General features: G+C 31.6%; 2 protein-coding genes across 3 annotated transcripts; both read left to right on the top strand.

The window, feature by feature from the left end:
* The first annotated feature begins 1,557 nt into the window (after positions 1-1,557).
* Positions 1,558-8,587, top strand: LOC116777416 (cell cycle control protein 50A). 2 transcript variants are annotated; one of them, XM_032670948.2, is made up of 10 exons: positions 1,558-1,741; positions 1,816-1,949; positions 4,870-5,072; positions 5,154-5,287; positions 5,434-5,553; positions 5,629-5,714; positions 5,979-6,111; positions 6,380-6,545; positions 6,741-6,812; positions 7,100-8,587. In XM_032670948.2, the coding sequence occupies exons 1-10, from the start codon at positions 1,687-1,689 to the stop codon at positions 7,143-7,145; spliced, it is 1,149 nt and encodes a 382-aa protein (XP_032526839.2). In that variant the 5' UTR covers positions 1,558-1,686; the 3' UTR covers positions 7,146-8,587. The 2 variants fall into 2 exon arrangements, with proteins under 2 accessions (XP_032526839.2, XP_032526840.2); XM_032670949.2 differs by lacking the exon at positions 6,741-6,812 and having other exon boundaries at positions 1,561-1,741.
* Positions 8,588-9,896: 1,309 nt separating this feature from the next.
* On the top strand, positions 9,897-14,643 carry LOC116778028 (apyrase-like). Its single transcript, XM_032671872.2, has 11 exons — positions 9,897-10,056; positions 10,262-10,484; positions 10,791-10,982; positions 11,391-11,521; positions 11,594-11,738; positions 11,817-11,943; positions 12,080-12,234; positions 12,372-12,462; positions 12,636-12,797; positions 13,639-13,805; positions 14,026-14,643. The coding sequence occupies exons 1-11, from the start codon at positions 9,953-9,955 to the stop codon at positions 14,149-14,151; spliced, it is 1,623 nt and encodes a 540-aa protein (XP_032527763.2). The 5' UTR covers positions 9,897-9,952; the 3' UTR covers positions 14,152-14,643.
* The last annotated feature ends 174 nt before the right edge of the window (positions 14,644-14,817 follow it).

Consider the following 14,817-nt stretch of genomic DNA (forward strand, 5'->3'; position numbering starts at 1 on the left):
GTATTTATATCTGCTAACTGCTAGTCTTCATGCAGAAACATTTAGAATAATTTGTAAAAAAATATTATAGGCATAAAAAAAAGTTTTTTTTTTTACAATTTTATTAGTTTTTTGCTTTCACTGAATTTTTGGTTTCACTTCATGAAATCAATAGTTTTTGGTTGTTTATTTAAAAATGTGACAATATTTACATACCGAACAAGTATTTTTTGTTGTTTCTCTCAAATGGGTATTTATTTAGATAGGTCAATAATATTATTATTCTGTTTGTAATATTTTTTATATATTAGTGTGCTAGTATTTCACCGCTATCTAACTTGATTGTAACCAATTATAAGATAGAATAGAGTATTTTTACTAGAAAATTGTTCTTCAATCCACATGCTAATGTACAAATTTTTGTAGTCACAGTAAACATTATGCACACTTAGCAATAAGATTAAAAATTAATGTGTGCTAATTACTATAACAATCTGTTACATTCCCTTAAACCAAAGACCTTTACTAGATTTTTTTTTAACTAGATTTCTTATCTATTTTATATAAGTATTACTTCTTCTTCCTGGCAATTTATCCCAGCATTAGCCAGGGTCTGCCTTCCTGCTCAACCTCCTCCACTTTTCACGGTCTTTAGCATCCTCGGTGGTAAGTCCATTGGCTCTCATATACTGCTTCACGGTGTCCAGCCATCGTTTTCTTGGGCGTCCTGGGGGTCTTGCTCATAAGTATTACATTATAAGTTATTTATATAAGTGTAATTGTGAATTGAAATATTTTGAAACACATCACATATTTTAAAATAAAAACATGTATAGCATTTACAAATGTCCTTGAAGCTTACTTTTTACCAGAAATACTATTTCCCACAAATGAAATACTGTTTTACACTTATGAAGCATAACAAATTAATTTGAAATGGTAATAATATATATTTAATAAACTGTGAAGTAATTGTAATTTTGATAACTAATAAATTAAACGAGTTATTGAAACCACCAGAAAATATTTTTTATTTGCCATTACTTCAATTAAATAGATATTTTAAAATTATAATATTGAGCATAATATAAATGCAGCGGCGCTCAAATTTTGTGTATTTTTAGACTTTCACATATTAATAATAAAAATTATAATTGGTATCTACTAATTCCTTCTAATAAAAGTTTTTAAAAATATTACTCCTAAATTGTCATAAATATAATTCCTGTATATCGGTGCAGAAATATATTCTAATTTATACTTTTTTATCATTAATATTATTATTATTTGACTGTCGAATGTTGTTGATATAAGGTTTTAAAATTATACTAGGTTCTATTATATATTGCAAATGCAACTTTTAAATAAAGGCTTAGTTAAACTTTTTCACCAATATTTTAAAATTAACCTATTAGTTCATTAAAAATATTAAAAATGAATTGCTTCTTTATTATTATAATGTGAAACTAAAATATGGAATATTAAAGAAAAATTTAGGAGTGCATAGAAAAACAAAAAAAAATTGTGACCAAAAAATTATACGTTTGACGTCTTCTTTAGTTTATGACACTATCTAGTGACAACCGAATCATTTTGACGTTTCCCAGAATTATAAGAAATACTGTGCTTGTAAACTATCTCTAATTGGTAATGATTATTGATATTTAATTTGTGTAATTTTAGAAATTATTTTAACGATTTCTAACAATGGCTACATCAAGTGACACGTCTGATCAAAATGTGAAATCCAGACGCCCTGCAGGTAAAAGAATAACTTTCAAGACACACCTTTTATGGCCTCGTATTATTGATTGTGACGATCACTGTTTCTTATAGAATCTGCATTCAAACAACAACGATTACCTGCTTGGCAGCCCATTTTAACGGCGGGCACCGTGCTTCCGACCTTCTTCGTGATCGGTATTGCTTTCATTCCCGTTGGAATTGGTCTACTTTATTTTTCCGATGAGGTAATTAATATTCACAAAGATTTGTTTTGGTCGGGGAGAACTTTGAGGAACGAACAAGTGTTTAGTTCAAATTTGCGTTCTTATTTTATTTTTCTGGTGTTATCCTTATTGTTGAATTCCTTTTGATTGTCTATTTAGTATTTTGTGTGTATATATAAGTGTATTGCAGTAGAAGTAAGTTATTATTTAGTGTAGATATGTAAGGTGGTGAGCCCCCCAACCCTGGGAGAGATTGTATTACTAACCATGATTCCCTTGCCGTTCCGCCCCCTATTGAACCGGACCCAATCCCCTCTTCAAGGAAAAGGCAAAATGTAGATGACTCCAAATCTCTGTGATGAATTTAATTTATGTGTCTTTAATGATGGTACCCCTACTCGTAGAGTGTCTCTGCATCAAAATCCAATTACTGCGGTTGATCTTTTGTTATCTTCCCCCTCCTTGGCTCCTTGTTTGACCTGGTCTGTTCTCCCCTCTGCCCATGGTAATACTCATTTTACCATCTTCCTCTCTACCCCTGACCCCGCCTCCCCCAAACCTAACCCTACTTTTCCCCTTCTCCTTAAATTTGATTTATTTAAAGCAGATTGGTCACTTTACAGATCCCTTCTGGATCAAGAATTCTTTAAAATTCCCTTAGTTAACTCACACAACGTTCTTGCTACGTACCAAATCTTCAAAAACACCCTTTTAATATCCGCAACTAATTCTTTCCCTCTTAAAAATACAGTTACTGGTAAAATCTCTTATCCACCATGGTGGGATTCACAGTGGACTGAGTGGTGTGAAAATCGTTCGGATGCAGAAAGAACTTATTCAGATACTATGACTCCAGAGAATTTCATCTCTTATCAGAGAGTGGCAGCTCAGACTATCAGACTTATGTCAGAAAAGAAAAGATCTGGTTGGTTTCGCTTCTGTGAGGAACTCTCTCCTAGCCCTCCCCCTACTAAGATTCTGAAGAATTTGACACATTTTCGTGATTCTGTTTCTAGTGCTGTCATTTCATCTAATGACTCCTCAGGCTGGATCGACCAGTTCTCCTTCATATTAGCTCCTCCTTCTGATCCTTCCTTGGAAGAACTTTCCCCCCGATTATGCATTGTTATTCTTCTGACCAGTTTGAGCCCCCTTTCTCTTGGAAGGAGCTTGAAAACCGTCCTTGAGGATCTCAAGGACTCATCGCCAGGAATAGATGATATTCCTTATTCTTTTATTTACAATTTCTCTACCCCTACGAAACTTGTTTTTTTATCCATCCTTAATAACATCGTTTTAGCCAGTACTCCTCCAGAGGAGTTGAGAACACAATTGATTATTCCCATCTTGAAACATGGAAAGCCCAACTCCGACCTCTTTAGGTACCGTCCAATAAATAGCTCTGTCTTGCACTATGGCCAAGATATTAAAGCGTTTGATTAAAAATTGATTAGAATGGTTTGTACAGAGCAAAAATTTGTTAGCGAAATCTCTAAATAAAAAATTTGGCTTCCGCAAAGGATTTGGTACCATCGACAGTTTAAGTATAATTCTGACCGACAGCCGCATTGCTCTATCAAAAAATGAATGTGTGGTTGGCGTTTTTTTAGATATTTCTTCAGCTTATGATAATGTTCTTCTTCCAATACTCAGACAGAAAATGCTACAGCTGAGTATTCCTGCGAGGTTGCTAATCATTATCCTCAGTTTTCTGTCTTCTAGATCTGTTTCCATTCATTCTCGTAATTATAATTCTTCTCTTAGACAAGTATGGGAATGGCTTCCCCAAGGCTCAGTCCTTAGCCCGTTACTCTTTAGTATCTACACATTCGACTTAGAACTCTCAGCCAATCCTTTTTCTGAACTGTTCCAATATGCCGACGACTTGGCTCTTTATGTCTCCGCAAAGAAAATTGATGAGGCCTCTTCTTGTCTCAATTGAGCTGTTAGCTACCTTCAGGATTGGCTCCATAATCACGGGTCATCTTTATCTATTCCTAACAGTAAAGTGGTACTTTTTTCTCGTTTCAGATCTATTCCAGATATCTCTATTTCTTATAGACATCAAAAATTTATGGTTAAAGATAAAGTCAACTTTCTTGGGATTACCTTGGATTCCAGGCTAACTGGTATTCATCATATAAATAATATTACGAAATAATGTGAAAATAATATTAACATTGTGCGTTCTCTTTCTGGTGTTTGGTGGGGCAACCAATCCTATACTCAAAAAATTTTATAGAATGCTCTAATACGCAGTCAATTTGATTATGGATCCTTTCTTGTTCCTTGTATCAAATCTGCCTTGTGTATCCTTGATAAAATCCAAGCTAAATGCCTGTGAATAATTTGTGGGGCTATGAAATCTATGAAATGGCTAAGCTTCGCATAAAGGACAGCTCTCTCTGTGAGTGCCGTCGTTATAAAAGATCCCAAGATCACATTTTTTCACTTGCCCTCGACTGTCTTCCTCTCTATGAACTCCTCCCTCCCGATATCCTCTGCACCATTGACTTCAAGTCCTTGCTCTCTTTTGTAAATTCTCCTTTTGTTTATATTCTATGTTCTTTTATTAACCAAAATAACATCAAACTATAGACAGTGTGTCTTTTAATCAACTAACCATTTATATATATATATATATTGTGCGTCTTTTCTTGTTTGTTTTAGATACATCAACATTTTAGCTCTCAGTGAACGATCTCAGCAGTATTAAAGTTCTTAGTCTCTAGTCGCAACATTGTTCATTCAATCCCTCTTTACATAGTTCAGTATAATATCGGCACATGACATTGGCGAAATCTACAAGGACACGCCACTAACCAAAAAGAAGAAGAATATTCACAAATAACATTTTCGTTTCTAATTACCTACATTTAGTACGTGTTGTGATGGGTTCATGATGTTTAAAGACAAATCCATTATCTTAATATATTTTTAGGTGAAAGAGCATGTTATTGACTACACCTACTGTTTGAAGGAAGATGAGAATATAACTTGTGCTGAATTTATAAGACAAAACAACATGGATCCATGTGCTTGTCAAATACCATTCAATTTGACCGAAGATTTCAAGGGTGATGTGTACTTTTACTATGGTCTCAGCAATTACTACCAAAATCATCGTAGATATGTTAAGTCAAGGTGATGTAAACAATTAATTATGTATTAATATTGTTCATATATATATATATATACTAAATACTATTCTTTATATAAATGTAGGGATGACAGCCAGCTGCTTGGACGGCTCTCGTCTCCACCATCCTCAGATTGTGAACCATTTGCATATGCAGAGGAAGATGGAAAAATGAAACCCATAGCACCATGCGGAGCCATAGCTAACTCTTTATTTAATGGTTTGTGCATCACATTAATTTATATATCTTTTTTGATGTACAGATATATAACTCTGCCAGTCATTTGGATCATATTATTCACTCAGATTTTTTATTTAACCTTTTATTAAATTTACAACTCTAAAAATGCTAATCTTTTATTCTAGACACCTTAACTGTACACTCCGTGGATTTAAATGTGGATGTCCCTGTGTTGAAAACTGGTATTGCCTGGACATCTGACAAAGATATCAAATTTAGGAACCCATCAGGTGACCTCAAGACTGGTAAGGAGAGACATTATGATAATATCATATTTTGTTTTTCAAAATCATATCTTATGTAAAATTTTGTTGTTACAGCCTTTGCGAACTACACCAAACCAATTAATTGGCGTAAACCAGTGTGGATGTTGGATCCTAATAACTCAGAAAACAACGGTTTCCAGGTAGGAATGTCATAACTAAATTTAAAAAAAAATATACATGAAATATTATTTTTAGTTTTCATTTATTTCTTGTACTTGTATTTCAATATGTGGGATTCAGATGACCTGTATGTGTTCATTAATTGTAATCGGACCAAATCATTCAAATAAGTCAATTCAATTTACATATTTTTAGTGGCAACATTTTTAAATTATTAGAGTACTTTTATTTCACTGTATACTAGGAAATAGGTGTGAAATCTTTTTCAATATAACTGTCCCCAGAATGAAGATCTCATTGTATGGATGCGTACAGCAGCACTGCCAACATTCCGCAAACTTTATCGCATTGTTGACCAGCAGGTTGGCTTCATTGCCGGTCTGGTTAAGGGGCCTTATGTGCTGAAAGTGGATTACAGTAAATTTAAATATATATTTAAATATACTTAATTATTAAAAAAAAAATATATCTCTTGAGTTTCTTTCGTCATTTCAATAAAACTTGATCTTAATTTTTATAAATACTATAGAATAATAATACTTATGACTTTTTACTTGTTACTATTTCAGCTATCCATTGATTACAGCCAAATAAATATTTTGTTTTATGTTTTACATTCTCACTGTTTACATGGTTTGTTTATATTTAGTTTATAACAAGTTAAAATGTTTTATGATATTTTCAGATTATCCAGTAACAGATTTTCAAGGTACCAAGACATTCATAATATCAACGACTTCTCTCCTGGGTGGAAAGAACCCATTTTTGGGAGTGGCATATGTGGTGGTGGGGACACTTTGTTTGTTACTGGGCATTGTACTACTGGTCATTCATGTCAGATGCTCTAAGAGGTGAGCCAGTGATTCTCATACATATATCTGTCCTTGGTATCAAGACAATATTTTACTTATTTTTATATTAAACAAATTCTAAGCCTTAATAAGTTAATTTGTTCTGGCAATATAATATTTTATAAGAAACAGTTATTTTTACTCTAGTTGAACTCTTACAGAATATAAGTTTTATAAAAATAAATTTGTTTCTAGATATCCCCCTCCCCTACCCCACTCCAGCTATATTGAACAAGTTCCTATTCAACAAAATATAAATATCACTTCGTGAGTTGTAAATGTTACAATTAAAATGTTTCTAGTTAGTGGTTTTAGTTAGTAACATTTGAATTTGATTGAGATAATTTTGTTTCTTTTTTTTTTTATAGTATAAAAGTAGTTTGGTGTTGAATATAAATAGGTATTAATTTATTGGGAACTGTTTACAAATAAACAATGTGTTGACAATATTACTTTTTAAATTTGAATTTTAAGTAGACAATCTGAGATGAATGGATATGTGTTCTATTTTCAATTTTTTTTTTTTTGTAACCAAATGTATTCATTATTTTCAGCACAACAGAGATGATCAATGTTAACCCACGAACACCATATTCTTAAATATCAATGGAAGCAAAAGCAGCATATGAAAAACAAGGAAAAATAGTAGGAGGCTTTGTTTAAGGCTTTATACAAACTAAATATCCCAATTATATAGGAAGTAATTGTTGTTTCATATGTATTTCATTACATAATATTATATAAATTATATCACATACATTTATCAATTATGAATTTTTAGTATTTTTATCTGCAATTTATATAATACAGATAATACAAATAAATAAAAAATAAATAAATGTTATATTTTCATAAAAATAAGAACAAAAGCTTTGAATGTTGATTGTTGAAACTAAAATACATTTACTTGCCATCCATTATGAAGACATAACAGTTGTCCAAGTAAATTTTAACAATATATTTATGTATTAGGAATTTTAAACATATAGAGTTTTTCTCACTAGCGCACTTATCACGGCCTTTTTGAATAATTATGTAACCTGTCTGAATAAAAAGGTGATATTACACAGCAATTAAAATATTTTTTATTGACGAAAATTTTGTAGACGTGGCTTTAGATATCCTTTAGAGACAATGTTTATTGTATAGTTCTGATGCTACGCCATTTTGTTGTTTTGATATTTTTACTATGTAAGTAGTTGAGTTAGGAACTTTAAAGTAGATTTAGAGTGTCATAGATAATGTAGACGTTATCATGTATTATTTTGTGATAAATGTTGCTTTTTATTTTTTTATTTTCGTTCAGAAATTTTTAACCTTCGTGGAGGTTTCTTTCACGTATTTTGTAAGTATTTTTTTTTTTATGTAAAATTTTATTGTATGTTGAATTGGACGTGACTATACAGTATGAGACAAAATGTGCCTTGTAGAGTAGTAATATATAAAATTACAATTTAAGAAACAAAATGGATTTGATTAAACGATTTTAAATTTTTACACCTTTTGCATTAATTAACTTGAACCAGAGAACATTTTAGCTAACAATCGTTTAGTGAATTTTCAATATTTGAAGCACGTTTTAATATACATAATAAACACACATTTTTTGTAATAAATCCATGGTTTTTAAATAGGACTATTCTATGTTTATATTTCTAAGTTTTTGACATTTAATAAAGTAACATAAAATCACACGTAAAAGTAGATATAGTCGTGTATTATATTGTGAGGGTAAAGGCCCGTTCACACAAACAACTCTCTGTTGGCATTACGTGATTTTCAGGACTATACCTCATAAACGTATACCGCATCTCAATACAGATAACTAAGTAATTGGCGGCAAATTGGAAAGTACTTGGAAGCGACACTTAAATTTTATCATATATTGTAATTATTTTTAATATGTACAAGTGAAAAATAAAACTAAAGGATAATTTTTTTTTTTTTTTAATAAATGCATTTATAAATCTAAATTCGTTTACTTAGTTGTTATCGTTCACGCTTAATGTATGTAGTTTCACCAAATAAATGTGTAGAGTGAATTCTCGTTTTTTTTAATACCCTGATCCATTATCTTAGGATTTGGATAAAGATAATATCATAAAGTACAGTCATTCAGCTGATATGAATGATTTACACGCTAATTGTTTTTTAACGGGCTCATAAAAACATTTGGTAGACAAGGCGTGTGTATAAAAATATGTATTTAGTATGTAGTGATATTTTATAAAAAAAATATAAAAGTTTTAAGTAAAATTTACTAGTCTGTTTAAGATTAAAATACAAACTGCTTTTATATAAGAAATATTTCATCCATATTAAAAAAAATTAAGGCATTTTCAACTTTAATTTTTTTTTAATTTCTTACTAGTTTTTGCCCGCGACCTTGTCTGTGTTAATTTCAGAATTAATGACAGTAGAACTCCTTCATGACAGTAGATAAGAAGATTTTGGATTTGATCAACTTATTTTTTTCTCTTTCAATCGGGTGAAAAGTATCCTATGTCTTTTCCCCTGTCCTAAGCTATCAATCCACCAATTTTCAGCCAAACCCGTACAACCGTTCTTGAGTTATAAATAGTGTAACTAATACAGCTTTCTGTTATATACAAGATGATGTCAGTTAATGGCTAGTACCACATGCAATATTGAAATCATCATTTTTTGCGGTAGGTACATATTTTATCTTTGATTTATGTCCACCATTTTGTCATGGTAACCTTTTAAAATCATATCCTCTTAGAATGACTTCATACGCTTATATTTTTAATGTTTTCAAATTGGTAATACATTGGTAATAATAGAGAATACAGAAAATCAATCAAATAAGTTAGATTGGTTTTGTTATTTTGTACTCAGAATATTTTTAAATCTATCTCTAAATATGCGAACATGTCAAGTCCGTTCTTATAATAGTATTGAAAAAAGACATACAGCCTAATTATCATGTAATCGAATAATGAGATCTGATACAGTGATTATTAATGTAACACAGCTATTATCATGCCGAAATCACGCTATTGTGAACACGGAAATGATTAAGTAAAGAATTTTATTATGGAATAATTACTCAATCATTTGAACCTATACATTTGTATGGGGCAAAGTTGTTCCCATAATTTTTATTTGCTTGAAACTCGCCAAATATAAATTTTATCTTAGTACTTTTTCTACAAGTGTACTTTATATAAATTCGCAACTTGGTTCGACTGTTATCTTTCGTAAAATATTAATTTAAGCGAAGATTAACATTATCTATGGGTCAGCAATGTTATTATTATTAAAAAAAAGTATAAAGACGAATGATAAGATATAAAAGATATAACATAATATTCATAAAACAATAGATAATATTAAATCATCAGAATTATAGAAATGCTACAAGTGTTAATTCCATAACCGTTGTGATGTCCACGAGTGTTGTTATCCTTTTACTCCTTGGAGTTGCGTGTGCGCAAAACAATGGTTCATATGAACTAAATATAATTCATTTCAACGATTTTCATGCACAGTAAGTAAATAATATTTTTTTTTTCACAAACATTTTTGGATTGTTACTGCACTAAAACCGTGATAAATGGTAAAACGATATTATTATAACTTTTTTCTTTTATTTATTTAAAACTTTTTTTTAATTAACGTCAATACACAGGAAGTAATTGTGTATTTTTAAATAAAAATAAATTATCGATTATAATATCGTTTTTGTTTTAAAGCTTCGACGAAATAGCTCTGAACGGCGCCAGTTGCAATCCCTCAGATGGTGATTGCATTGGTGGTTTTTCACGGCTTTACACAGCCATCAGACAGGCGCGACAACTGTCTCCTGACTCTTTGGTGCTTAATGGAGGAGACACATTTCAGGGAACTATTTGGTACAATTTCCTTCGGTGGAATGTCAGCCAGCATTTCATGAATCTGATACCTCATGATGCGCATGTACGTTTTATCCTTAAGCCATTTTATTTAGCCAATATTGTGAAAAATAAGGATCGTTTATTATTCGGTTGATGAAATTTATATATTCTTAAAAAATATGATTTTTCTTTAAGTACATAAAATAACAAAAAAAAAAAAAAGAAGAATTTTTAATTGATGCTCCTCATTTGAAAATATTTATTGCCATTTCTAATACGCATCATAATATTTAATGGAAGTTTATTAAAAAAAATAATTTCAGATGTAAAGATTATTATATATAGTGATAATGCCAATTTTGAGTATGTAAAAACATGTTTTTTACAGGTGCTCGGTAACCACGAGTTTGATCATGGAGTCGATGGACTACTTCCTTATTTGGAGCGACTGAATGCTCCAATGTTGGGCGCCAACGTTAACACAACATTCGAGCCAGAACTTGCGAAATATGTAAAGAACCATATTGTTCTGGAAAGAAGAGGACGAAAAATCGGTATAATCGGCATACTGTTACGGACGGTATGTGAAATATAAAGAACTTATGTAATATTCTCAATTTAAAATTTAGTTCAAATTGTTTTATTTATTCTAGAAACATTTTATTCCAATGTATAACATAAAATGTTTGATGCCCATATTTAAAGTCATATTCAAAATATTGTTCTAGTAACGCTTTGAGATTCAACAGAACATTGTTAATCATCGCTAAAGATATTTTTCTTAGTGACGTACAACTGCTATCATCTGTTTTATCGATATTTGTTTTAAATGTATATACATATCTCGTCACTTCCGGTTTACCCCAAATTTTTTTCAATAGTTTTGTTTAATATTTTATATTGTTTTGGCCATTTTAATTGTTTTCGTTGTCAAAAATAAGAAATCACATTACAGGTAGATGTTTCATATTAAACTTGTTTTTATTAGTTTTCAGCGCCCATTGGCAATATTATAATGGAAGATGAATTGGAAGCGGTCAATCGGGAGGCGGCTATTTTGTCCAAACAAGGAGTTGACATTATTATTGTTCTGTCACATGTCGGATATGCTTCTGATATGTAGGTTTCAAAAATTAGTATTTAAACCAAGTTATAGCATGGTTGTGAAAATTGGCGTATATGGCGTTATAGGAGGTTGGCGTCACGTATGTCACCGGAAGTGGACATTATAGTTGGCGCACACTCTCACAGTTTCCTGAACAATGGGGACGGACCGGATGGAAGCAGACCGGTTGGGGAGTATCCTTCTATAGTAACCCAAGAAAATGGCCATAGAGTAAGCAATAATTTACTAGAACAAAACACATTGTGTAGTTTACCATGATAAATATATAGATTTTTTACTGTTAACCAGATTCTTGTTGTCCAAGCTTCGGCGTATACGCGCTATTTGGGAGAAATTAAACTATTTTTCAATTCCGAAGGCAGAATAGAATCTTGGTCTGGACAACCCATTTATCTTGGCACTTCTGTTATAAAAGGTAAAAAAATGAAGCAACATTTGAACATTTAAAATTCAATTGGATACGGAAAAACGTAATGACAAATAGACTTAGAATGTAAATTTAAGAAATTCTATTAGATTTGTATTAGGATAAATTGAAATGACTCCACCAGACCCCCAGATGGAGTTACTGCTGGAGCCTTGGCGACGCAAAGTGCGGGCGGTAGGTGATGAAGTGCTGGGAGAGGCTGTAACTCCTCTTCGAAGGGGTTGCTACCGACAGGAATGCAACCTGGGCAGCTGGCTTTGTGATGGACTGCTGGAACAGGTGTGATACCTATAAGAGATTGACTACGACGACTCCTAAGATTTGTGAAGATAAATAATGTTCAGATATAATTTGAAACTATGTAATATGTATCCAGAAACAGATGTTAATATTAAATAAGCTTATTCAAATATTAGGTGATGTCTCGAGCGAGTGGTGGTGCCTGGGGTTATGCTCACGTTTGTATGATAAACGCTGGAGGAATAAGAAATCAAATAAACCCTGGAAGTAAGAAGGAAAAATTTCATTTCTACCGACTTCTTCGCACTCTTCTAGTCCATATAGAAATAACGCAACCAAAGTCAAACATTACAACAGTTTTAGACCTCAAAAGAGTATAAAATAAATTACGTAATCTAAACTTCGCTTGGTTTGTTAATTTTTATTTTTTTTATTGTCAGCAATAACAACGGAAGCATTGCTAATGGCCATGCCGTTTGAGAATATCGTGCAGGTCTATGATCTTCGCGGAGAGTATCTCTTGCAAGCGCTGGAGTTTTCAGTGGGAGTCGCGCAAACCGATCCCACCAACTTTTACAGCTCCAGAATGTTACAACTCGCAGGTAACTTTGACATCTAATGAGTGACGCATATGTGGATATTGGAAGATAAGTAATTTATTTAGTTCTACATTTTATTTAATTCAGTTACAAAAATAAAATAAAAAAAAGATTAACTTCACCTGACATATAAGTTGAAATAAAAAAACTCATACATACAAAATTATTTAATGTATTTATATGTATATTAGGTACCAGCCCCGGCTCCGCACGGGCACTTTACAAATAATATAAAGTAGCCTATTTAATTTTGAGAATTATTAAACTTATATTATGATAACTTTCAAATTGTACGCCCGATTTAAATGATTTAAAAATTAGTTAAGACAGATACTGATGCAGACATGAAAACGAAGTAATTTATTTTGATAAGACTTAATACCGTTAATTAGTAATTTATCTAAATAGCTTTTCAATAAACGCTTTGGAATGCAAACTTTTTAAAGTGGTAAAATGGATATTGTATGTTATCCTTAAGGTATAGACATATGCCACCGCGGACTTTTCTGTTGACCTATAGAAGATACACAATTCCACCATATATTATTTTGTTATATCTCAAAGACTTTAGGCAGTTCGTTTTCGTTAAAAGCTCTCAGACGGCTCATGTTTTTCCGAAATCTTTAACAAATATCTCTAATGTACACACAAATAAATACAAAAACTTAACAAGTTATATACTAAAACCTTTCTCAAGAATCAAGCTCGAGTGATAACAATTATTTGATAATCGGTACAGTAGTTTTTCCGTTTACAGACAGACAGGCGCGGCGAGGGACTTTGTTTTATATAACATATGTATGTATTGATGATACGTAGACAAGCTGTTTCTTTTATAATGCAGGTTTCCGTGTGGTATATAACGCGACGGCACCTATAGGATCTCGTGTGGTATCAGCAGCGGTGCGTTGTGTGCGCTGTGATGTGCCGCGTTATGAGCCATTAAAAAAGGATTCAGTTTACCGCGTACTGACGCAGAACTACATAGGGGATGGCGGCGGCGGATACACGGTTAGAATTAATGTTTTTTTTTAACCTTAACGGCATACTCATACCGTTTGTCTTTTATGTCCAATGTTGTCTAAAAAATCCTTTGCATTGAATTGTTGGGTACAGCGTGATTATCTGTAACTGTGGGTTTATAATTTTTAGAAGATTGTTCTCGTACTATCTAATATTAATTTATTACTATTTATTAAATATGTCTAATGTTGTTAAAATTTTCTTTAAGATGCTGTCAGAAAATAGGGAGAACTTAGTAAATCTCGAGATTGATTACGTCATGATACAGAGGTACCTAAGGAAACAGGGCAGCGTTGTGAAGGACCTCGATGGACGAATCCAAATAGTGTATTAAAATTATAATATTTTCTATTTTGAAAACTTGAGCTTAGAGTAATCTCACTGAACAAACAATGAACCATAATAATAGTAATAATAAAATGGAACATTATTAAAATGGAACTTTATTAATGGAACAATACGTATTCGTAAATTTAAAATAAAAACCTCACCGTAGTCTTACGAACCCTATACATTTTTGTTCATCTTTAATAACCTTGGATTTTCTAAAAATACTTATTTGACTTGAACTGTAACTTTAGAACTTGGTTTAATAAAAAAACGATATACATCTGTGATGCCCTTTATTTTGAATAAATTGATTACTATAGCCATACAATTTGCAACTTATAATATTATAAGCAATACACATACATCTATTTGGTTTGAGACTTGGAGTAAACTTCATGAAATATTAAGACATGTAGATTCTGACATATGTCAAAAGTGGGAAATATACGTCACATTTAATAGGTTCAGGAGAACGAAAATAAAGTATCATTAAGGAGGTTACACTAAAATCTAACATCGAGATTTATTATATCGATATTTATTTAATACGTTTAATTATCAGAGACACGAGGTAACAGTATCTAACCACCGAATACAAAGGAGAATTAGTCATATAATAAATATTTGTAAATTTTCAATCAAATTAATTTCTCATTAAAATATGAAAAAT

Source organism: Danaus plexippus, chromosome Z (assembly GCF_018135715.1).
Source record: "Danaus plexippus chromosome Z, MEX_DaPlex, whole genome shotgun sequence".
Lineage (NCBI taxonomy): Eukaryota > Metazoa > Arthropoda > Insecta > Lepidoptera > Nymphalidae > Danaus > Danaus plexippus.